We start from the raw sequence: 23,233 nt of genomic DNA, 5'->3' as shown, positions 1-23,233 counted from the left end.
TACTCTAATGTCAAAGAGGTTCGTGAGCTTTTCACAGATATAACAATAGAAGAATTTAAGGATATGTTTGTTGGGTGGCAAGCTGGGAGGTTATCTTTGCTTTAATTAGGTGCAGTGAGCAACTCAAGGAGTGCAATCTAGATAGAGCCAAAAATTTTATGGATGGGTCAGGGTGAACCGCCTGAATGGGAGGAAGTACTTATTTATCCTGGGACTGCAGTATAAAGTTGAAGTTAGGGAGTGAGTTAAGATCTGGATACAGAAGTATTGTGGTGACCGAAGGGCCTCTTGTAACTTGGAAACTGGAATTTACATGTGGCACAAGCAAAACTTTTCCAGGCATAGGGAAATGATCGGTGCATTTTGGTAGTGAGGGATGCAAGGAATTGATTGCATTGAAAGCACCGATTGCAAAAGGCAAAATGGCTTTAAAGTGCCATTTAAAATGAACAAGCCCAGAGTGCAAATGTTGACAAGGTGTAATATAAGAAATGTTGTTAGCAGCATTAATAGCTTTCAGTTTGAGGTTTGACCTGAGTAACTGTGATGGATATTCATTTAGTTTAACAAAGCACCAGCTAAAAGTTGATTCCAAATTAATGTTCACAATGGAATATCTTCAATAAGAAACCTAATTAAATGGATTGCTGGATATCACTGGAAATAAAGATTTACCAAAATATTTTTAAAATATGAAATCGTTGACTTGGTGTTTCAGATGGATTGCAATTTGGGATTGCAGAGTTAATGCTGTATTCCACCCTGATTTAGAATGGGGACTTTTACACTATGATTACTTTATTGATTGTAAAATTAAGCTTCGTGCCGCTCATGTCCTTCTGTTTTCTCTTCCGGTATTGCTGACTCATGATGGGCATGTTTTCTTCAGAAACCAAATACCCAAGTGGCCATACCTCATGCAATAGTGTGAGAAGTCTATTGATTATGAAGGTAACGTTGAGCTTTCCAGCAGATGTCACTGGCCACTGATCAAGAAGAAGAATCTTGCCTGTTTTTCTCTCCCTAGCTTTGGGCCATGGAGACTCACTGTAAAGCCTCAGTAGTTTCTGTGGCTTAGATCAACAGATTTTCTCCACACCAAGAATTGAAACACGGCCTATTTTGTGCGCTCATCTACAACATATGAGGAGCTTCTAATATAATTTTGATGGAATATAAGGTTACTGAGCATGATACTTCAACTATTTATACAGTATTATTAATTTTAAAAAGAAATTTTTTTGAACGCACTTGTAACTTAAACGAGAATCCTGCAGTCACTATGACCTTTGCTGAGGGAAGATTTGGTCAAGGGTATGCTGCTCAGAAATCTTCTGTTGAGGATTATTTTTGTTTATTGTTGCCTCTGACACCCTGTGCTTGGTGAAAAAGTATCCCCGGTTGTACTAGCTATCCCCTTTGTAACCTATAATTGTCATGGGGCATGATATAAGAGCTTTTAGTTGGTCAGCTTCCATGTGTGGCATTAGTTTCGGCAGCAGCTTTATATTGTGCAGGATTTAATCTCTTTCTAAAGCTTTCACCACTGTACACAGGGGGCTGACTCTTGAGTGTTTTTGCACTGATAGCTGAAATATCTTGCCGCTGTGGAAAAATAATGACAGCACAGGGCTTTGGGACCCTGAAAACTGAATAACCATGAAACAAGTTTAAGGGGATTGCTTGCAAAAGGAACAAAATAAATTAACCAGCAGCAAAGAAGTGGCATTTGCCTTTGAATCATCTCCTTAGTGGAAGCATTTTCACACTTCAGAGGGTGGCTGTGAACTGCAGAACTGTGACTGATAGCTTGCAGGTTCACAGGCAATGCCACAACTGTCTAGGTCAGAGCTGTTTAAAATTTGGTCACTCTGCCCTGGCACACTAGGAAGCCCAAACGTATTCTCAAAACAAGGTCTTTGTTAATGTACCTGGTGGGTTATTCATTGCTAAGGGCAAGGGTTATACTACAGCAATTTATCAGTAGACATTAAGTTGTTCAGAATGCTATGAGGCTTATTTTCCCTCTGATGAGATTTTACACAAAAGAGCTCCTTTGTGACATATTAATGTTTTCATTAATAAGGCTCACTAACCAAATTCTCTCCTGAGTGTTAAAGACACAGTTACTTTCAACTCTTTGATGCAGAGCTAATTATTAGTGTAAATAGATGGGTAGTTATCAGGTATGCAAGCAGCATCAGTTTGTTTTTGATAATTATTTTTATTTTTTGCATATGGATATGATTCAGGAATCAATTATGTCTGTGAGTCAAAGTGACATGTAGATTTGTGGAAATTTAATGTCATCAGGAATGTGACTGTGGAGCTAATAAGGATAATTTGCAATTAGTCCAAGTTAGTTAATGTTTGTTTCCTGTTTACAGGACCCAGGATTTTCTGCATTTATTTTTGACAAGCTTCAAGTGCCTGACTCTTCAAAACGAAGTCGAAATGAAAGTGAGAGCAGATGTGAGATTTGTGCAACCCACCTAAATCAGCTGCGAAAGGAAGCCATTCAGATGGTCCATAATCTCGACCAGGAGTCCAGTCAGGATATACCTGAGTTGCCACACTGTTCCAACGCCGTTTCTTCGAGCAATGCTTCCCAAAATGTGCTCACGCTTTCCTCACAAAGAGATTGGCCCTTTGTCAAAGGACAAATGAGCAGACAGCCTGTAAAGTCAGGAAATGTAATAAATGGCATGGAGAGACGGAAAGGTTCTGGCTGGTCTCAGGGTACGAGCAGCCTTTCAAACTCCAGTGTTCAAGTAACTGTTGGTTCCAGTGGTCTTAGCAGTGCTTTGAACTCGGTCACCATTCAGGCACAACAGTACCTTGAGGGTATGTGGAGTATCTCCAGAGTTAACAACTTCCTTCCTCATGCCTATCTGGTAAGTAATTTGTTGTTTATTTCTGAAGAAAACAGTATCTGTAGATTTAAAACTTGTTAATTCAAGGATCTAACATTTCCAAAAAATAATTGGAAACAAATGAATACTTGCTTGATACTTTTAAATTTATTAAACTAAAATGTATTCTGTATACCTCTCAACAAAAAGAGTTTGAGTTAGGGCAGGTGTGGAGAATGGAATAGGTATAGTGATGTCGAAGCAGATGTTATTTGTGCTGGAAAGATAAAGGGAGTAGAAACAGGCACAGAATGGCCTAATTCTGTTCCTATGTTGTATGGTCTTATAGACTGGACAAGTTTAGCAGAAGACGGTGGCTAGAGAGGGATAGAACATAGAACATAGGACATAGAAGTCTACAGCATGTTACAGGCCCTTTGGCCCACAATGTCGTGCCAATCATGTAACCTACTCTAGGAACTGCCTAGAATTACCCTTCTGCATTGCCCTCTATTTTTCTAAGCCCCATGTACCTATCTAAGAGTCTCTTAAAAAGACCCCATTGTATCTGCCTGCACCATCGTTGCCAGCAGAGCATTCCATGCACCCATCATTCTGTGTGAAAAACTTATCTCTGACATCCTCTCTGTACCTACTTCCAAGTACCTTAACACTATGCCCCCCTCCAAGTGGTCCACACTAGGAAAAAGCCCCCTGGCCATCCACACAATCAATGCCTCTCATCATCTTAGATGTAGAATCTATGCTAAGAAGGCAATTGAGGAACCAAGGATGGTGGCTTTGGTCATGTTAATATTTAATCAGAGAAACCTGATTTCAGATAAACAGATTGACTCATGTAGGGAACAGCAGTCATCCTAATCTCTGGTCATATCCAACCATATATAGTGCCTCTAATTGAGTAAAATATCTGAAGACGCTTCACACTATCATTATCATCAATCAGATTCAGATACTGAACCACAGAGAAAAAATGAACAAAGAAGATAGACTTTATGGAACATTGTGAAGCACTGAGTGATCGCCAGAGTTTATGTCTCTGAAGGATGGATGAATAACACAAACACAATTAAGGTCAAGAAGGATTAAATAACCAGAACTAGACACACGTACAAGTTGTAAAGGGGTCTGAAGTTAGAAAAGATAACGGGGATAAGGGGAAGGGTGAATAGGATTCCATGGTTGCTCAGATATGGCCAGAGGAGATTAAGATGACTCCTGACACACTCACCCAGGGCGTTCCCTCTTCTTTCCCCCACTCCCGCTGGGCAGAAGCCTGAAAACGTGTACCAACAGGCTCAATGGCAGCTTCTATCCCATTTGTAAGACTATGAATAGTTCCCTTGTATGATATGATGGACGCTTAATCTACCTCATTATGATCCTGTGCCTTATTGTTAACCTGCAATGCACTTTTTCTGAAACTGTAGCACTCCATTTTGCATTCTGTTCTTGTTATACTCTGTATTGCTTAATTTATTGTTCTAATGAATTGATCTGAATTAACAAGGTATGTGAGACAGGTTCTTCACTGTACTTCAGTGCATGAGACAATAGTAAACCAATTTACCAATTAGGGTCTATCTGAGCATCACAATACCAATTCCAGAGTCTGTGCCTGTCCTACTCATCTTCCACTAGAACTCTCAGCATGGTTTTGTCAATTTTCAGACCTGCATATCCCTGTGTTTTTGTGGTTATTTCTCATATTCAAATCTTCACTAATTTGGCATCGTGAAATATCTCTAATGCTCAGATCTAAACCTGTACAGCTATAAGCTGTGTTGCCTAGTCTTCAGAGACTCCTATCTATCAACATCTAACTTTATAATTTCACTCTCACATTCAAATCCCTCTGTGGTCTTACTCCTCCTGGCCTATAATCTTCTCCAAACTTCAGCAAGTAGTTCTGGCCTCTTGCGCATTCACCTAAGCCACCCAGTAGCCCTACTGCCAGTCATTTCATGCCCTTAAATTCATTCACTAAACGTTTCATGAAATTTTAAGACACTTGTCCTATGGGCCAGAGTCAATTTTTATCTGATCACACAACCAATTATGCCTTGGATCATTTTTCTATGTTAATGGTGTCACTGAAGAGTTTGGACGTATAAGCGATAATGTATTACTTGTGCAATGGTTGAAAACAGTCAACTGTAGCACTAGCATTTGATTTTTTACTCAACTAGAGGCAGTTGAAGACTTTTCTCCTTTCATTTGCCTCCCATTGATACTCCTGCCCTGGACTTGATCCTGTGATAAGATGGCCTAGCCTTTTTCATATCTCTTTTGGACAACCCAGTGGTGCAGATAGTAGAGGTGTTGCTTCAAACCCCAGCACTCCAGGTTTAATCCTCACCTCCAGTGTGAAGTTTGCAGGCTCTCCCTGTGGCTGTGTGGTCCAATTTCCTCCCATTTCCTCCCATTTCCCAAAGATCTGTGGGTTAGAAGATAAAATATGTTTGAGCAGTGGAATCTAGGGGATTTCAGGGAGAATAAAATGGATTAGTGTTTGGATTAGAGTAAATGGGTGCTAGTTGTTTGGTGTGGAGTCGATGGGCTGAAGGGCCAGTTTCCACATTGGATGACTCTATAACTCATCTAAGTAGATACTGATGTGGGAATATGAGCATCTTTGTTGAGCCTTACATTCACTTGCATGGAGGTAGGAGTAGGATATTTTAACTAATTTGTGGATATGTGTGTCACTGGATATTCCTAATTGTCATGTCCTGAACCAAATGGTGACGGTACTAGGGGCTGATGATGGAGCAGGGATATATTTCCAAGTCGACTTGATGTATGATGTACAGTGAAACCCAGGGATTGTGGGTTTGGAAGATGAGCCCTTCAGGTAATTGCAGCGAATTTTGTAAATAATATATACTGCAGTGACTGTATGCTGATCGTGGAGGATATTCAGGCTGATGTATGGGTTATCACTTAAGCAGGCTCTTGCTACAAATGAACATTTATGGTTTTGGTTGTATTTTGTACTTCACTTCTGAAGCAACCTCTGTTGAAGTGGAAACCCACCAACATCTGGAGCTGATATGGAAGCTGAGCATAATATACAACCACCATATTGTTCATTTAGCACGAGTAACTGAGAATGGTTTTCTAGGTCCTCTTCCTGTTGCCCTCACCACCTCTGTTCCACCTCTGCCCTCTCTTATCTACTATCCAATTGGATCCTTGTGTAAGAATCACTGCTGTCTTGGGGCCTTGCACATTACCTGTATGCCCATCCCCCAGGCTTTCAAGTATCATACCTGGGTGATTTATAAGTTCCAGCTGAGAATTTCAGACACTGGTGTTTGTCTCATCTAGAGCCTACCTTTCTGAAGTGCAGTACCAACTGAGGCATGAATCCACTGTGGAAAACATCCACAAGTGAGGATAGAATTTATTAATCTGTGAGCAACAGGAGCTTATGTGATAACCAGATGATGATGGCAAATGGGTTAGCCAGATAGCATATGCAGAGTTCTTCTGCAATTGTAGTGTCATTAGTAGACTGTGTTATATCATTAATGCAATAAAGATATTTTGGATTCCCACAGCTTCCACCATCTGTTATCATAAGGGAAACTGCGTGTACTATTTTTCAAACCCTCATTTTTTTTAATGTGTAATTTTTGATTGGAGTCTTTTTGAATATTTTAGAGCTATTCATTCTGTAAACTAACCATCCCAGTTTTAAAGTTCTCTCCCTCGATTCAGCTCCCTCATGGCCTCGCTCCTTACAATCTGCCTGCTGTACAGCTCTCTGTTCCTGCAATCTGTATTGGAGATCTGACCTGAGTACAGCATGAATACTGTTTACCCTCAGCCCAAGCCCGAACATAAACTAAACTTAGGAAAAACCCAGCAGGAATATGGGAATATTGCCTTCAGCTGGTTCCCTTCCACTCACACACCTTCCTGGCTTGCAGAAGTATTGCTGCTCCTTAGTTGTTGCTAGATCCGAATTATGAAACCCCTCCCTCGCAGTACGCAGTGATTCATGCATGGTCATCCCACTGCCACTGGAGGATAGATTCTGCACTCATCTGTGCTGTCAGTGACCTAAAATAGTCTCCACAATCAAATGCCTTGTATGTCTCAAGGTAGAGTTACACTTCCATTGCTGAGCTTTGGGCAGAGGTGGGAACATGTTCTTCTGATGAAAGGTATGAATGATAACTGTTTTTATTCTACGGATGCTGCCTGACCTACTGAGTATCGCAGCATTTTCTGTTTTTATCTGTATTGTACGTGTTCTTCTTGGAGGAAATTTTGAATGTAGTGTTCAGTAACCGTAAATAGCACATCATGTTCCCCTGTGTGAAGGCTGGGTTTAAACTGTGTCACGCCACAGGTGTTTGTGAGTTGTTTAACAATGGCACTGCACTGTCTCCCGTCATATTTCAGTTTTACAATGGTTAACTGCTTATAATCTAATTATTTTTTTGGGCCTCTTACTTTTTTAATGAGATACAAAGTCAACTGACTTCTTAAATACAGAAAATATGGAGAATTTAAAGTCTTGTGTTCTGTGAGATGGAATATCATGGCCACATATAACTTGCTCTTCCCATGTTTGTGGCATTGAGCGTTTTTGGTAATTAATTTGTCCGGTGAAGACTAGTGATTTATAATTGATGGACTTGGCAAGGTTTTTATGATGTCAAAAGTTATTTCTGCTTTGTTTATTGGTGTCCTTGTTTAAATTGGATAGTTGTTAGTTTGGATATGGCAACAGCAATAATAAATGCAGTCAAGAGGATACCTATCATGTTATTGCCATAAAGAGACTCAGGAGGGAGTAGTAACTTGTAGACGAGTCCCCGCCCAAGTCTGCTGAAAACCTTTAAAAACTCAGTCTCCATAAAAGAGGGGTGCCACATAGCAGAGCTGTCATCGAGGGAACAGTTGGCGTTGGAGTGGTCTGAGTCAGAGTGGTAAGGCTTTAGCTCAACAGGGCATCAGCGAAAACCGGCAGAGGCAAGGTAAGTAGGTAAGTTTGTTCCTTATTTCTTACTTAACTCGAGAGAATAGGGGGTCTGTCTACAGAGCCAGTGTTCTGTTCTAGGTGTCAGATGTGGGATTTCCTGGAGATTACCAGCCTCCCCGATGGCCACATTGGCACCAGCTGCATCGAGATGACCTTCGGATTGTTAGGGAAAATGAGGTGATAGACAGGAGCTACAGGGAGGTGGTCACCCCCAGGGCTACAGGAGACGGATAACTGTCAGGAGAGGGAAGAGAGAATGTCAGGTAGTGTAGAGCAGCCCTGTGGCCAACCCCCTCAACAATAAGTACTTCATTTTGAGTACTGTTGGGCGGTGGCGGGGGTGGGGGGGGAGGTGACCTACTTGGCAGAAGCAACAGCGGTCGTGCCTCTGGCCCTGAGTCTGGCCCTGTGGCTCAGAAGGGTAGGGAACTGAAGAGGATGATGACAACAGTAATAGAGGACTCTATATTCAGAGGGATAGGTAGGTGAATCTGTGGACACACAGATAGCAGTTTACCTCAAAGGTGACAAGGTCCACACTGTTTCTGAACGTATCTACCGTACCCTAAAAAGGGAGGGTGAGCAGCCAGGAGTACATATTGGGCTCATTGACGTAGGTTAAAAAAAGGGAAGAGGTCCTGAAAGCAGAATACAGAGAGTTAGGAAGGAAGCTGAGGAGTAGGACCTCAAGGGCAGTAATCTCGGGATTGCTGTCTATGCCATGCAACAATGAGGATAGGAATAGAATGAGGTGGCAGATAAGTGTGTGGCTGAAGAATTGGAGCAGGGGGCAGGAATTCAGATTTCTGTATAATTTGGACCTCTTCTGGGGCGGGTGTGATCTGTACAAAAGGGACAGGTTGAACTTGAATCTGAAGGGGACTAATATTCCTGTGAGCAGCTGTTGGGAGTGGCTTAAAATAATATGGAAGGGGAAGGGAACTAGTATGATAGAGCTGAGGATGGGCCAGCAGGTTTTCAAGTAGAGGATGGGTGTAACATGAATGTAAGGAAGGACAAGCAAATGATTGGGTACAAATGCAGACAGAGCAAAGAGTTAAATTATACCACAGAGGCAACATTCAAAAGGGCGAAGAATGCAGGACTGAAGGTGAAGGTTTAAATGTGCGTAGCTTTCGGAATAAGGTGGACAAACTAGTGACGCAATTAGAGATTGGTCAGTATGACATTGTGGGCATCACTGAGTCGTGGCTGAAAGAGGGCCATAGATGGGAGCTTAATATCAAAGGATATACTTTCTATCGAAAGGACAGTCAGGAAGGCAGAGGTGGTGGTGTGGCTCTGTTGGTAAGATATGGAATTACAGTCGGAGAATGTTGTATTTTTGTGGTTGGAGTTAAGAAACTGCAAGGGTAAAAAAAACACATTTTGGGAATCATATATAGGCCTCCAAATAGTAGCCAAGGAGTGGGGTTGAGATTGAAAAGGTAGATGGAAAGGGCATGGAGTAAGGGCAATATCTCAATTGTAATGGAGGACTTCAATGTGCAAGGGGTTTGGGAAAATCGGGTTGGTGTCGGATCGCAAGAGAGGGAATTTGTTGAATGCCTATGAGATGGCTTTTTAGAGCAGCTTGTGCTTGAGCCTACTCAGGGAAAGGCTATCTTAGATTGGGCATTGTTTAATAAACCAGATCTTATTAGAGAGCTTAATTTGAGAGGGAGAAGAATAAGTCACATGTATCAGTATCATTATGGAATAAAGAAAATGACAGAGGCATGAGAGAAGAGCTTGTCCAGGTGGATTGGAGGAGATACTGGTGAGAATGATGGCAGAGCAGAGGCGGCTGAAGTTTCTGGGATTAGTTCACAAGGTGCAGGATAGAGGTATGTCTCACAGAAGAAGTTCTTATGGTAGTGGTAGGCAGCTGCAGCTGACAAGGGAAGTTAAGGACTGCATAAAAGCCAAGGAAAGTGCATATAAGGTAGCAAAAGTAAGTGGGGATTGGGAAGCTTTTAAAATCCAACAAAAGGCAACTAAAAGAGCTATAAGAAGGGAAAAGATAAAATATGAGGGCAAACTAGCCAATAATATAAAGAAGGATACTAAAAGGTTTTTCAGTTATATAAAGGGTAAAAGGGAAGTGAGAGTTGATATTGGACCACTGGACTTAAGAGTCCTTGTGCAAGACTCACAGAAGGTTAATTTACAAGTTGAGTCTGTGGTAAAGAAGGCAATGGCAATGTTGGCATTTAGTTCAAGGGAAATAGAATAGAAAAACGAGATAATGCTGAGGTTTTATAAGACACTAGTCAGGCTGCACTTGGAATATTGCCAACAGTTCTGGGCCCCATATCACAGAAAGGATGTGTTGTCATTGGAGACAGTCCAGAGGAGGTTCATGAGGATGATTCCAGGAATGAAGGGGTTAACATATAAGGAGTGTTTGGCAGCTTTGGGTCTGTACTCATTGGCATTTAGAAGAATGTGAGGGGATCTCATTGAAACCTACCAAATGTTGAAAGAACTAGATAAGGTGGATGTGGAGAGGATGTTTCCTCTGGTGGGGGCATCCAGAACTAGATGGTGCAGCCTCAAAATTGATGGCAATCTTTTAGAAAAGAAGTAAGGAGGAATTTCTTTAGCCAGAGAATAGTGAATCTGTGGAATGCTCTGCCACAGACTGTAGCGGAGGCCAAGTCCGTGGATTTATTTAAAGTGGAAGTTGATAGTTTCCTGATTGGTCAGGACATCAAAGGGTGTGGCAGGGAGGCAGATGAATGGGGTTGAGTGGGATCTGGAATGAGCCATGATGCAATGGTGGCAAAAGCTCAATGGGCTGAATGGCACTGTTCTCAAGACCAGGCCTATTATTTTTGATTTTAAACACACAGAAGAATGACTCTCAGCATCAAGAAATCAAATAAAGTATATCATTCAAATATTTTGTGTTACAAATGTAGCTCAGTTCGGAGTCAGCTTGGAGAGCAATATCTTTCAAGAGGGTGAACCCTTGCAAGGAGCGAGGTCCAGATCCCAGATGGTGTACTGGGTAGGGCACTGAAAGCTTATGCCAACCGACTGGCTGGAGTATGCAAGGACACCTTCAATCTCTCACTACATGGTTTCCCATGTGCTTCAAAAGGGCGTTGACAGCACAGGTACTCAAGAAGAGCAGGCTGAGCTGCCGAAATGATTTTCTCCCTTTTGCGCTCACATCTGCTGTGATGAAATGCTTTGAGAGCTTGGTCATGGCTAGAATTAACTGCTGCTTGAACTAGGGTCTGAACCCATTGCTACAGTAGGTCTACAGTGGATGCAATCTCTGCGCTTTCCACTTGGCCTTGGACCATCTGGACAACAGCAATATCGAAGTCATGCTGCTCTTTATCAATTACAGCTCAGTGTTCAATATTCTGACCGCCCATCCCTCAGTACAACAAGTTTCTAAAGCCAGGCTTCTGTATCTCATTCTGTAACTGGATCCTTGATTTCCTCATCGGGAGATCACAGCCAGTGCGGATCGGTAATGACGTCTTCTCATTGACAACTAACACAGGTGGACTTCAAGGCACTGCTCTGCTCTCTCTAGAATCATGACTATGTGGCTAAGCACAGCTCAACCACCATCTATAAATTCACTCATGACATCACTGTTATTGGCAGAATCTCGGATAGTAAGGTGGAGCATACAGGAGTGAGGTAGATCAGCAGGTTGAGCGGTGCTGGAACAATAAACTTGAATTCAATGTCAGTAAAACCAAGGAATTGATTGTGGACTTCAGGATGTGGAAGGTGGGAGAACACACACCAGCCCTCATTGAGGGGTCAAAAGTGGAAAAGATGAACAGTTTCACATTCATGGGTGTCAACATCTTAGATCCTAAGCCCAACATATTGATGCAATCATACAGAAGGTACACTCGTGTCTATACTTCATTAGAAGTTTGAGGAGATTTGATCAGTCACCAAAGACTCTAGCTAATATCTACAGATGTACCCTGGAGAGTATTTTGACTGGTTGCATCACTACCTGGTATAGAGGATCCAATACACAGGAATGGGAAATAGCTGTACAAGGTTGTAGATACAGACAGCTCCATCATCATTGTTGACGTCCACCATCGAAGACATCTTCAAGAGGTGGTGCCTCAAGAAGGTGATGACCATCATTAAGGTCTAGGACATGCTTTCTACTGTGAGTGAGTAGATATAGGAGCCCAAAGGCGCACACTCAGTGTTTTAGGAACAGCTTCTTCCCTTCTGCCATCATATTCGTGGACGGTCTATGAACTCTACCTCATTGTTTTGCTCTCCTTTTGCACTGATTATCTTATGTTTCTTAGCATAACCTATAGTAATTTATTGATGTGTTGCACTGTGCTGCTGTTGCAAAACAGCAAATTTCTCAACATTATGTCAGTGATAATGATTCTGATTCTTTCTGTTCAAATGCAATAGAGCAGGCAGTCATCAACAGAAAATTAGAGAGACAGTTTGGCTTCTTCACTCTGAATTTTTCATAGATTTAATTTAATGTAAATTAAACCTGCATTTGTCTAATGAGGTTTGTGTTTTAAAGTATTTACCAGTTGAAGGAATCATTACTTAAAATTATTTTGGGGATTTTAGTCATTTGGGTTGCTTCAATATTGCATTTATCAAATATAATTTTTTAAAATGTGCCTTGTTGCATCGACTTGAACCTGCTGTTCTGCCAGTAATTGGTATTTAATTCCCATTTGATTCTATGACTCAATGTGAGACCATTGGTTATACAAAGTGAATTTAATTCAGGGCTGAGGTAATATAAAATGAGCAGATATTACTACATGACGTAAGAATCAGCCAATGAGAACTTGTGAAAATAGTCAGCAGCAATGTGTGTAGAGTCTAACAAAGCTACTGGTTCTGTAGCAGATTTTTAACCTTTTGTCTAATGGTATATTTACTATAGCATATCAACAATTTGCTTCACGTATGCCTGTACCTGATACAAAAGTATGCTGTATGCCTGTAGCATAGAGCAGACTGTAACAAAAACTCTGTAGCCACTTTATTAGGTAGCTCCTGTATATAAATGAAGTGGCCACTGAGTGTATGCTCATGGTCTTCTTCTGCTGTAGCCCAACCACTTCAAGATTCAACGTGTTTTGCATTCAGAGATGCTCTTCTGCACACTGGTGTTGTAATGCGTGGCTATTTGAGTTACTGCCACCTGCCCGTCTGCTTGAATCAGTCTGCCCATACTCCTCTGACCGCTCTCAATTAACAAGGCCCAGGGAACTGCTGCTCACTGAATGTTTTTTCCCCCAGTTTTTCGCACAATTCTCTATAAACCTCAGAGACTGTTCCGTGTGAAAATCCCGAGAGATCATCAGTTTCTGAATTACTCAAACTGCCCCACCAAGCACTAACAATCTTTCCACAGTCAAAGTCACTTAGATCAATCACTCTTCTTCCCCATTCTGATGTCTGGTGATGCATTTCATTTACCAGCAGGTGTGCAGGTGTACCAAACACAAAGTGTCTATGTCTATATATAATAGCTCAGAACCTCTGAACATTTTCAACATATCGTATGCGTGATAGGGATATTGAAACAATTTTTTATCTAGGGAAATTTAAAAAAATTCGATTCCAGTTTTATGTGCAAACTTCTTGATTGTTAGAGTCCTATCCTAGAAATAAGCATCAAAACATGAAGTTTACTTTGACTTGGCACCATCCCTTGGTAAAGTACAACACATGTATTATGGTGTATCTCTCTGCCCAAGAGTGTCAGCATGCTATGACATTAAGTGTCCTAATTTGGCAGTTCTGAGATCTTGAAGATATGGTAACAATTTTCCACTTCTGCACTTAACCAACATACAGTCCCAGTAGACTAAATGCACGATGGCGACCAATGCTCAGATACTGAGAACGCTGACGCGGCAACACGGAGTGCACTGTGGAAATGCCAGGATCTATCGTCCAAACAGTTGGTAGATACTGGGACAATTGATATTTCCAGAATTTGACTGTACAAGGTTAGGGCATTGAGGAACACAGACCAGTAATGCAGAAATGGGGATTTTTAATTGGTCACAGTTACTGCCAACACTGCCTAATTGATCCTGAACAGGAAAGCCATTAAAAGTCAATCACAGTGATTCTGGAGCAAGGATTGTGACGAAGTTTCCGATGCCAGTTTGGCCAAAAATGTTGAACGCATGCTCTACAGAGAGTGTAAGTTGGATCTCAAGTTAGTTCTGTGAGAGGAGATGAGAGGTAAATTGTTGAAGGGCGTTTTAATGACTTAAACTCTTTTACCAGTGGGGTTTTAATAGTCTCAGTACTTGATCCTTTTCATTTTGAAATGTACATTAATAATTAAAGTTTAATTGTGAGAGACAATAAAAGACTTTTCAGATTATACAGAAATTGGCGGTGTGTTTGACGGTAAGGAGGAAAGGTTTAGAGTACACAAAGTTATAGGGGGTTTTGTAAGAAAGTGGAAAGAAAATATAATCTGGAGCAGCTTAAGTAATGTGTCTGGGGAAATAAAACAATGCCAGGAAATACACAAAAAGTGGGATGATATTGAGAATGAAAAAATCTTCAGATGCTGGATATCTGAAATAAAGCAGAAACTACTGGAGACACTCAGATGGTCAGGTAGAATCTGTGGAAAGAGAAACTGTTAATATTTAGGCCTACGACCTAGCATCAGAATAGAAGGATATTGAGTGTTGGGGGAGATAAAGGGAAACCTGGAATGTACGTCTACGTATCCTTGCCGACAGTAGAAGAGGCCAAAAAGGTGAATAAGGAAACACAGAATGCAATGAGCTATGTTAGAACATGTAAATTGCTACTGAAACTACAATTTGAATTTTACAGTTGTAGTTCACCACATTATAGGAAAGATGTGATTGCACTTGAGATTGTACTGAGGAGATTTATAAGGATGTTAGAAATGTTGAAAACATTTAGCTCAAGGCAAGATTGAATTAGCCAGATTAGTTTTCTATGGAGTCTGATTTAAATGGCAGGTATAAAATTATGAGGGGTCTGGACAGAGTCAATGGGGAAGATTTGTTTTCTTTAGCTGAAGGTTAAAAACCCAGGGACATAGATTTAAAGTAATTAGTAGAGATGTTAGAGAGGAGATGCAAAGGATCCTTTCTTTCACCCAGAGTGTGGTAAAGGTTTTGAATTTGCTGCATGAAAGTGCAGTAACTGGGTACTTGAAGAGATGTGACCTACAGAACTCTGTAACTAGTGTCAGGAAGTGGGATTAGTGTACAAATTTCACAACACATGCCAGTGATAATAAAACTGATTCTGATTAGATCTACGTAGCACTTTCTGGACTAGGATAAACAAGATGAACTATGCTCAGTGGCCACTTTATTAGGTACCTCCGTACCTAACACAGTGGCCACTAAGTGTATGTTCGTGGTCTTCTGCTGTTGTAGCCCATCCATTTCAAGGTTTAACATGTTGTGGGTTCAGAGATGCGCTTCTGCACACCACTGATGTAACATTATCCGAGTTTCTGTTGCCTTTTTGTCTGCTTGAACCAATCAGGACATTCTCTCCTCTGATCTCACTAACAAAGCTGTTTAACCCATAGAACTGCCACTCACTGAATGTATTTATTGTTTTTCAAACCAGTCTCTGTAAACCCTAGAGACTGTTGTGCATGAAAATCCCAGGAAGTTCAGCCGTTTCTGAGGTACTCAAACCACCCCATCTGGCACCAATAAACATTCCATGATCATAGTCACTTAGATCACAGCAAATGAACCTCTTGACCATGTCTACATGTTTTTGTGCATTGAGTTACTGCCACATGATTGACTGATTAAATATTTGCATTACCAAGCAGGTGTATAGTTGTACCTAATAAAGTGGCCGCTACATAACCTTCCTCAGTAATAGAAGTATCTTCTGATTCTCTACAGGGCCTGACCTGGTAAAGGTGATGTTTCCACTCATGATGATTTGATTTGCCATGATCAGATTTGATGGCAAAACGGGCTTCAAGGCTATGTCATCTTTCTATTCCCATGTAAATATGTAGTTATACTGAGTTTTTGCTAATCAAAAGATTTAAAACTTGTCATTCAATCTGACTGTCAAACAATATTGTAGCAATTATATCTCATCCTCCACTTTTGAAATTTAGTGCTTTTGATGTCAATGGAACCGAATTTTAGTAGCAAGAGGTTCAGTTGTGACTGTACAGTGCCACAAACAAGAATGACTTGAAAACAGTTGTCTACTTTTCCTCAGTCTGTAATGGGTTATTTGGAAAACATTCATTTTATTTAAGCAAAACTGATTCATTTTATACAATGGTGGTTGAGCAACAGAGCAAGCAGATCTTTTGTTCTTGGTTTATGGCTGAGGAGAAGAGCTGTAAAATGCAGGACCAATCACAATCAGGACTTTAAAGTTATGTACCTATTCTGATTAAACATCTGAACAAATCCTAAAGAGGGTTGTCATAGGCTTGCCAAATTCCTCACCTCTCAATTGTGTACCTTCTGTTAACGCATTCAGATGAGTAAAAATTACGACATAGCAAGTATGTGTCACATAGTGAACAGTGAAAGACTTCTCTTGGTCTTTTTGTCCTTTGGTTAAATGTGACAATATAAAAATCACAGTCTGAGCAAACAGCATTCAGAGCTTTAATTCTTGTGGCAATACAGTTTATAGTTTGTTTGAAATCTTCCGTTTAGTAGGTGGCGGGGGGGGGGTTAATATAGCAACTTACATCTTCAATGAAAATTATAAGCAAATTAAAAATCACTTCATACAATTTATTATTTAAATTAAGGATCAAGAGGTGATCAATCTCCCACTAATATTATTATAACTATGAGAAATTTCTGTGCACATCTTCTCTTCAAGTTCCCGGTGACTATTTGGGGTGGGGATCTATAATGCAAGCCCAAGAGAGCATCCCTCCTCCCCTTGTTTCTACCCATGTAGCCTCACTGCAATATCCTCCAACAATGTCATCTTGAATTACTGCTGTTATGTTTTCCTTTATCTAAAAGGCTACACCCCTTTTATCACACCTGCTGAATCTGTATCCTGGAATACTGAGCTGCCGGTCCTTTCCTTTTCTCAGCCATGTTTCTGTAATGACAAAGCTCGATGTAGGATTTTGCTTTACAAATTATTGCCTTTGCATATATGTAGAAATACATTTACATCATTGACATGGTACACGGAGCTTAAAAAAATAGAGGGCTATGGGCAACCCTAGGTAACTTCTAAAGTAAGGACATCTTCGGTCACAGCATTGTGGGCTGAAGGGCCTGTATTGTGCAGTAGGTTTTCTATGCTTCTACCTTATTGGAAGAGACATAGAAACAGTGATTAGTAAAACCAAAATGGGTCAGAGAAACATGATCTATAAGAGACCGAGCTGAATGTACTGAATAGTCATAAATGGTCTAATTAAGATGCTGGTCTGGCCTTAATATTTAGATGGTAAGCACTTAACTGATGGATGGGGAAGCATTGTTCATAGGGGCTAAAACAAAGCTTGTTTATCGTATTATCCTTTTGATAATATGGTCAGCTGATCTCCTTCATTTATTTTCCACGTTCTCCTTGTTTAATTTCTCTGACCAAATCATCTAAAACCCAGAGGTTGCATTTATTGATTCAGCAAATTAAACAAAAGATTAAATTAGTATGAAGAACACTATTGTATCTGAATCTGTTATTTTCAAAGTTACACACTGACAGTTTGGAATTAACCATACACACCAGGTGTTTCAGTCCAGCCTGGACCAATGGGAATAGGTGTACTTTTCTTGTTAGGCCAAATTTTCTCTTTTAACAATGATATTATTCATGCTTCCGTCGTCTTTATTGCAAAATATTTCTTATTTGATTATTAGACACGTGGAACTGTTTTGGATGCAATGCTAGTTGACTAATAAAGTCGCTTCCAAGAAGAGTCTGTAATGAACATGCTTCTTTTTTAATTGGAGAGCTATTAAAATGCCCATCATTGTGTTTAAGTGTGAGTGATTTTAGCTAGGATTTGGAAAGTACAATATTTCACCTTACTATACTTAAGCAATTATAGCAGATAGTTGTTTTAAATTAATCTAGTTTGTATGTCGTAATTATATGCTTGGACAGTTCTGTTCAGGAAGCTTAAAATACTACCTGTTCATTGAAGGTATGCTGGTTTGCTATTTTTAAAATATAATTTTAAAATTCTGAGTTCAAAGAAGTGGTAGTTTTAAAGAGGGAAGGTGAAAGACCTTGCAAGGAGTTTGATTCATTACATTTGTATGAGCTGCCACTTAAGCAGGTAGTAACCCTAAGTGATAGACTACTGAGAAACCATGTATGGCAGATATTCATTACAAAAGGCAAGCGACTCTGCAATTGAATGATAAAATGTGTGACAATAATGGAAATCGGTTTATATTTCTCCATTACTTCATGGTTGTCAGGCTGTTTAACTGTGCATTACTCCGACCAAAGCCTCTTAGTTGTATGCTCCTTGTCTAGTGAATTCCTGGTTGTAACCTTCTAATGCTGGACATTGTAAGACATGCTTGTCCACATTAATTAATTTTAGTTGTCACCATTGTAATTGGTGCAATGAATGAGGGAGCTAGGCAGCAGTGATATAAAGCAAGATGCTTCACAAGTCAGTTTACCATCCAGCCTTTACTGTTTACTTTTTGCTTTTAGACACAAACAACAATGACAGAGAGTGGAAAAGAAGGTTTATCTCAAGAAGCCATCATCCAGCAGAACAGCAGCAGTCAGCCCTGGGTAACACCGGCCTCCCAGAATTCATTATTGCCTGGAAGGATTTCTTCTGGCACTTCCGCTGCAGCTTCTTTCTTCATCAGGTATTAGATCATTTCATTTGTCAATGGGAAGCTTTAAATTGGATTAAGCATTTTCAGTCAAGCTTGATTGGTTGATGTGAATTTCACTTAAAAGCTTAAAAATGGCTGAGCTTTAGAAACTGATTTTTAAAGTAAATTATTGCATTATTAGGTAATTTGATACAAGTGATTTCTCTCCCTGTCATTTTGTAAGTTGATTTTCTCTTATCTTTTTGGGGTAGATCTTTATTTATAGATACAGTATGGAACAATGAGCCACACTGCCCGTCATCCTCAGCCTAGTCACAGGACAATTTACAGTGATCAATTAAACTACTACCTGGTACGTCTTTGGATTGTGGGAGGGAAATGGAGCACCCGGAGGAAACCCGTACACTCACAGGAAGAACGTACAAACTTTCTCAGAGATGATGCAGGAGCTGAACTCCTTAACTCCGACGCCCTGTGCTGTAATAGCGTGCACTAGCCACTGCGCTGCCCTGGCACCCTTAGCATTGAAGTCAATGACATCAGACATTGGAAGAGAGCTAAAGCAGACACTCTTCTTGTTATTATCCAGCCAAGTAGAATCTCGCCTTTTATATCTACTTTCTCTCCAATTACGCTTTGTATGTCCAAAGCACACATCACCAGTCCTCTGTCCAAACTTCGTCTGTGTGTGTAACTGCATTTTGGAATCTCTGATTTTCCTTTCTTTCTTCTGAATGGTTTTTCAGACAGGGTGGAGGAAATCCGCCTTTGAAAGATGGAATTTGAGAATTTTTATTGCATTAAAGATCCTAACCTTCTACCATTCTTCTTGTCATATTATACAATGTAAATACTGAAGGGAAAAGAATAATAATGCTTTGGGTTAAGGGCAAGAAGGTTAGATTAATTAGACAGCTCCACTGTGTGTTAATAGGGCAAATGGCTCCCTGCTGTGCTTATATAATTTTATAATTCCATGAATAATAATAGAGTTCCTGACATATCATGGCAATTAACCTTTGTCAGTTTGTCCACAAAAGACAAGAATATGAATCCAGGAAGCCCAACAACAGGAGAGAATTGGGGATCTGTAGATTAAAAGAGTTCCTTTGTTTCCAAAAATGTTGCAAACCAGATGTTTTCTTCCTGAAATTGATATATTTCTGAAAAATATTATTATTGGAAGAATTCTATGTATTTTTTTCAATAATGCAACACCGCTTACAGAATTTCTCTAATCAGTCTATTCCGTGGATTGAGCACAGTGGAAGTGAAATCTCTGGGAGAATTAAAATACTTTTATGGTGTGATAAAGCTTTGATCTGTGAAAACATCCAAACCAGCTAATTCTATAGAGGTATGAGAGGTACTACTATTTTTGATTTGCCATAACCTTCCAGTTTATTTATTCTCTGTTTCCAATATAAATCTTGCAGGGCAGATGGTAGGTAGGATAACGTTGATCTGATCAAAGTGATGTCCATCTGCAGAAGCTGAACCCTGCTGATCTTTTCTCCCCTGCTCTACAACAAAATTGAAACCTCTTTCAGTGTAGATCCCTGAACAAGCGTGTGTAAGTAAAGCTGCTACACCAGCCACCCTTAATATTATGAACGGAAATAAAAAGAAGTGAAACATAGACTCCTGGCACTTATTATACTATGATACAAACTGCCATTGCCATGTGGGTCAGTCAGTGAAAACGATTTAGATATCTCAGTTGATGTCAGAGATAATGGATTCAAACCTGTGTTTTTGTAAAAAGCTTTTGCTGCAGTATCTAAGCAACACAATTTGTTTACTTTTGAGTTTACGAAAGATTTTATCCTGGGTATCTTGAGTACTATAGCAGAAGTGCACTGTGATCTCTTGTATTCTTTTTGCAATCCTCTATTTCAGGGTTCCCAAATTGGGGTCGCCTCGGTTGGTGGTAGTTCCATGATATAAAAAACACTTGGGATCCCCTGCTCTATTAAAAAGAAGAGTTATGCCTCTGCTTAGTGCAGGAATACAGCCCCACGCCAGCTTTGGCCTCTGATCCTACGATAGTGTGTTTCTCTGCCTCAGATTTTCTGGCAGGCTGAGTTAGTTTTGAGGGCTGGCACCATGATTCTGCTCCTTTGAGACCACTGCCACAATAAAACGTTCGTGTTCTATGCACTAGAATGTCAGTAAATATCAATAATCACTATGCAGCTCCTGTATTGACAACTTCCTGCATTAACTCTATGGTGATTGAGTAAGTCTTTCTCAGTGCTTTTACGGAATAACTGCTTCTGGAAGTTGAATATTCAATATAGAAGAGATTCAGTTAATGTTAAAACAGTTTTTTATTTGTATTGATGAAATGTGAACATAAATTTTGGAACAAGAGAAATGCAGGGGGATTATAAGAAAAAGAAAATACTAGATGAGCTTAGCCAATTGGATTTACATCTGTAGTAATAGGTTGCTGACTGATGTCTTGAGCACCTCCAGCATTTCCTGCTGAAGGGTTTTGGCCTGAAATGTCAACTGTACTTTTTTTCCATAGATGCTGCCTGGCTGGCTGAGTTCCTCCAGCATTTTGTATATTACTTGGATTTCCAGCAACTGCAGATTTTCTCTTGTCTGTGTCCAGCATTTTCTGTTTAGGTTGCAGATTTCCTTTGTATCCACGAGACCTGGCTGGAAATGCAATCATGATATCTCCATGTGGTATGTTAGGATTCTGGTTGGGAGGAACCACGATTTGATGTGCAACACTGAATAGCTTTACTGTTGCACAGCAAGAATTGCGCATTTATTTTGTAAATTGTACTGCATGAACAGTGTCTAAAGGTACGGGAGGTAGGCTCATTGTGGACACAATCGAGAAAAACAATGCAAGACCTCTTCACAGGGAAACAGAGAGTAACTTTTGTTGGCAGCGGCATCAGTGTCTTCAAAATTTGTTTTGTGACTCAGTAGCTGAAGATTTTGTGTTAGCCTTTGAAAATCAAAGGTGTTTGGAGTAACAGATGATAGAAATGATAGCACAGAATGATAGAAACATTCAGGATGTCAGGATGGATCTGTGGAAAGGAAAATATTTCAGGGCAAAGACCATTTGTCAGACTGCCAGTCAGGTTCGGTACTCCTATGCTGAGTTAGTTCCCTGACAACTTCATTCTCCAACAACTATCTGCATCTTCCTACCTGCCCCCTTCTCTCCCTCAGATTCCCTCGCACCCCCTCGCCTACTCAATGAAGCTTTGCAGCTGGATTCTTGAGAGACCATGCTAACTATTCTTTCTTCTTTATGGATGACTCTCGTTGTTGGGGCAGCAGGCCAAGTAGTTTGCGGATTGTCCTTCATCCACAACACGTAGGGTACGGACAACTCCTCTGTGCGGCTAGTGTCACAGGTGGAAGCTGGGTGTTTTACAGCGTCCGTTGTAGGATCAGAGTTCTACCCCTGCCACTATCTGCAAGGAGCTGGTACGCTCTTCCCCGTGACCACATGGGTTTCCTCTTCCCACATTCCTGAGATGTGTTGTTCAGGTTAGTAAGTATACTTACGCCAGAAGCATGGTGACACTTGCGGAATGCTCAGCACAACGCTCGCTGATTAGATGAGTCAAGCATATTTAACTCACACAACTTTTTCATATCACAAAGTTTGTCATTTTTAACTGACTTTTGAACTCATCTGTTTATTGAGGTCTAGTAGACCACAGGCTCAGCATTTACGTGCACCAGACAATTACCGTTCTCAGTGATGTCCTTCACTTGTAACATATGAAGGAGAAAGATGAAATCTGACACTGGTGGATCAGACAAGCAATGAGTCACAGTGTTCAAAACATTAAAGAGTGTTATGATATCCTAAGCAACACGCACAAAATGTTGGAGGGACTCAGCAGGTCAGACAGCATCCATGGAAATGAATAAACAGTTGAAGTTTTGGGCTGAGACCCTTCTTCTGGACTGAAAAGGAAGGGGGAAGACTCCAGAATAAAAAAAGAGGGTGGTGGGGAAGGAGGCTAGGTAGAAGGTGCTGAGATAGTGGGTCTGGGTGAACTTTCCCGCTCTTCAGCCATGTACTCACCCAGACCTGCTACCACAGCACCTTCTAGATAACCCCCTTCCTCTCTCTGCAGCTTTTTATTCTGGAGTCTTCCCCCTTCTGTTTCATCCTGAAGAAGGGTCTCAGCCCAAAACGTCGACTGTTTACTCATTTCCAGAGATGCTACCTGGCCTGCTGAGTTCCTCCAGCATTTTGTGTGTGTTTCTTTGGATTTCCAGCATCTGCAGAGACTTTCTTGTGTTGATGACATCCTGCTGCTTGTGATGTCACCTAGTCTAGTTGGTGGATTAAAAGGCATTTTGTGTGAGATTTCTCTAACTAAAAACTGCACCTGTGTAAGACTCATCATTATTAATGTGCAAACTGATTGGCCATGTAACCCATCATTACTGGATCACACATGTGACTGCTCATTCAGTGCTTTTCCTCAGAAAGCTAGCTCTAACTCTCAGTGACCTGATTGTCAGTTAACCTGTTTTGCCCCGTGTGATATACGCAG

At 40.6% G+C, this 23,233-nt stretch overlaps 1 protein-coding gene across 4 annotated transcripts in view; it reads left to right on the top strand.

The window, feature by feature from the left end:
* The window catches only part of kif26ab (kinesin family member 26Ab), a 194,160-nt gene that overhangs the window by 78,928 nt on the left and 91,999 nt on the right, over window positions 1-23,233 (top strand). For all 4 annotated transcript variants that reach the window (XM_059958457.1, XM_059958451.1, XM_059958470.1 and 1 more), the window contains exons 3-4: window positions 2,388-2,894; window positions 18,553-18,716. In XM_059958457.1, coding sequence (XP_059814440.1) covers window positions 2,388-2,894; window positions 18,553-18,716 — 671 coding nt within the window. The remainder of the gene's footprint in view (window positions 1-2,387; window positions 2,895-18,552; window positions 18,717-23,233) is intronic.

The sequence above is a fragment of the Hypanus sabinus genome, chromosome 2 (assembly GCF_030144855.1).
Source record: "Hypanus sabinus isolate sHypSab1 chromosome 2, sHypSab1.hap1, whole genome shotgun sequence".
Lineage (NCBI taxonomy): Eukaryota > Metazoa > Chordata > Chondrichthyes > Myliobatiformes > Dasyatidae > Hypanus > Hypanus sabinus.
The sequence above is the reverse complement of the archived record's forward strand: the minus strand, read 5'-3'. Positions and strand labels throughout refer to the sequence as shown.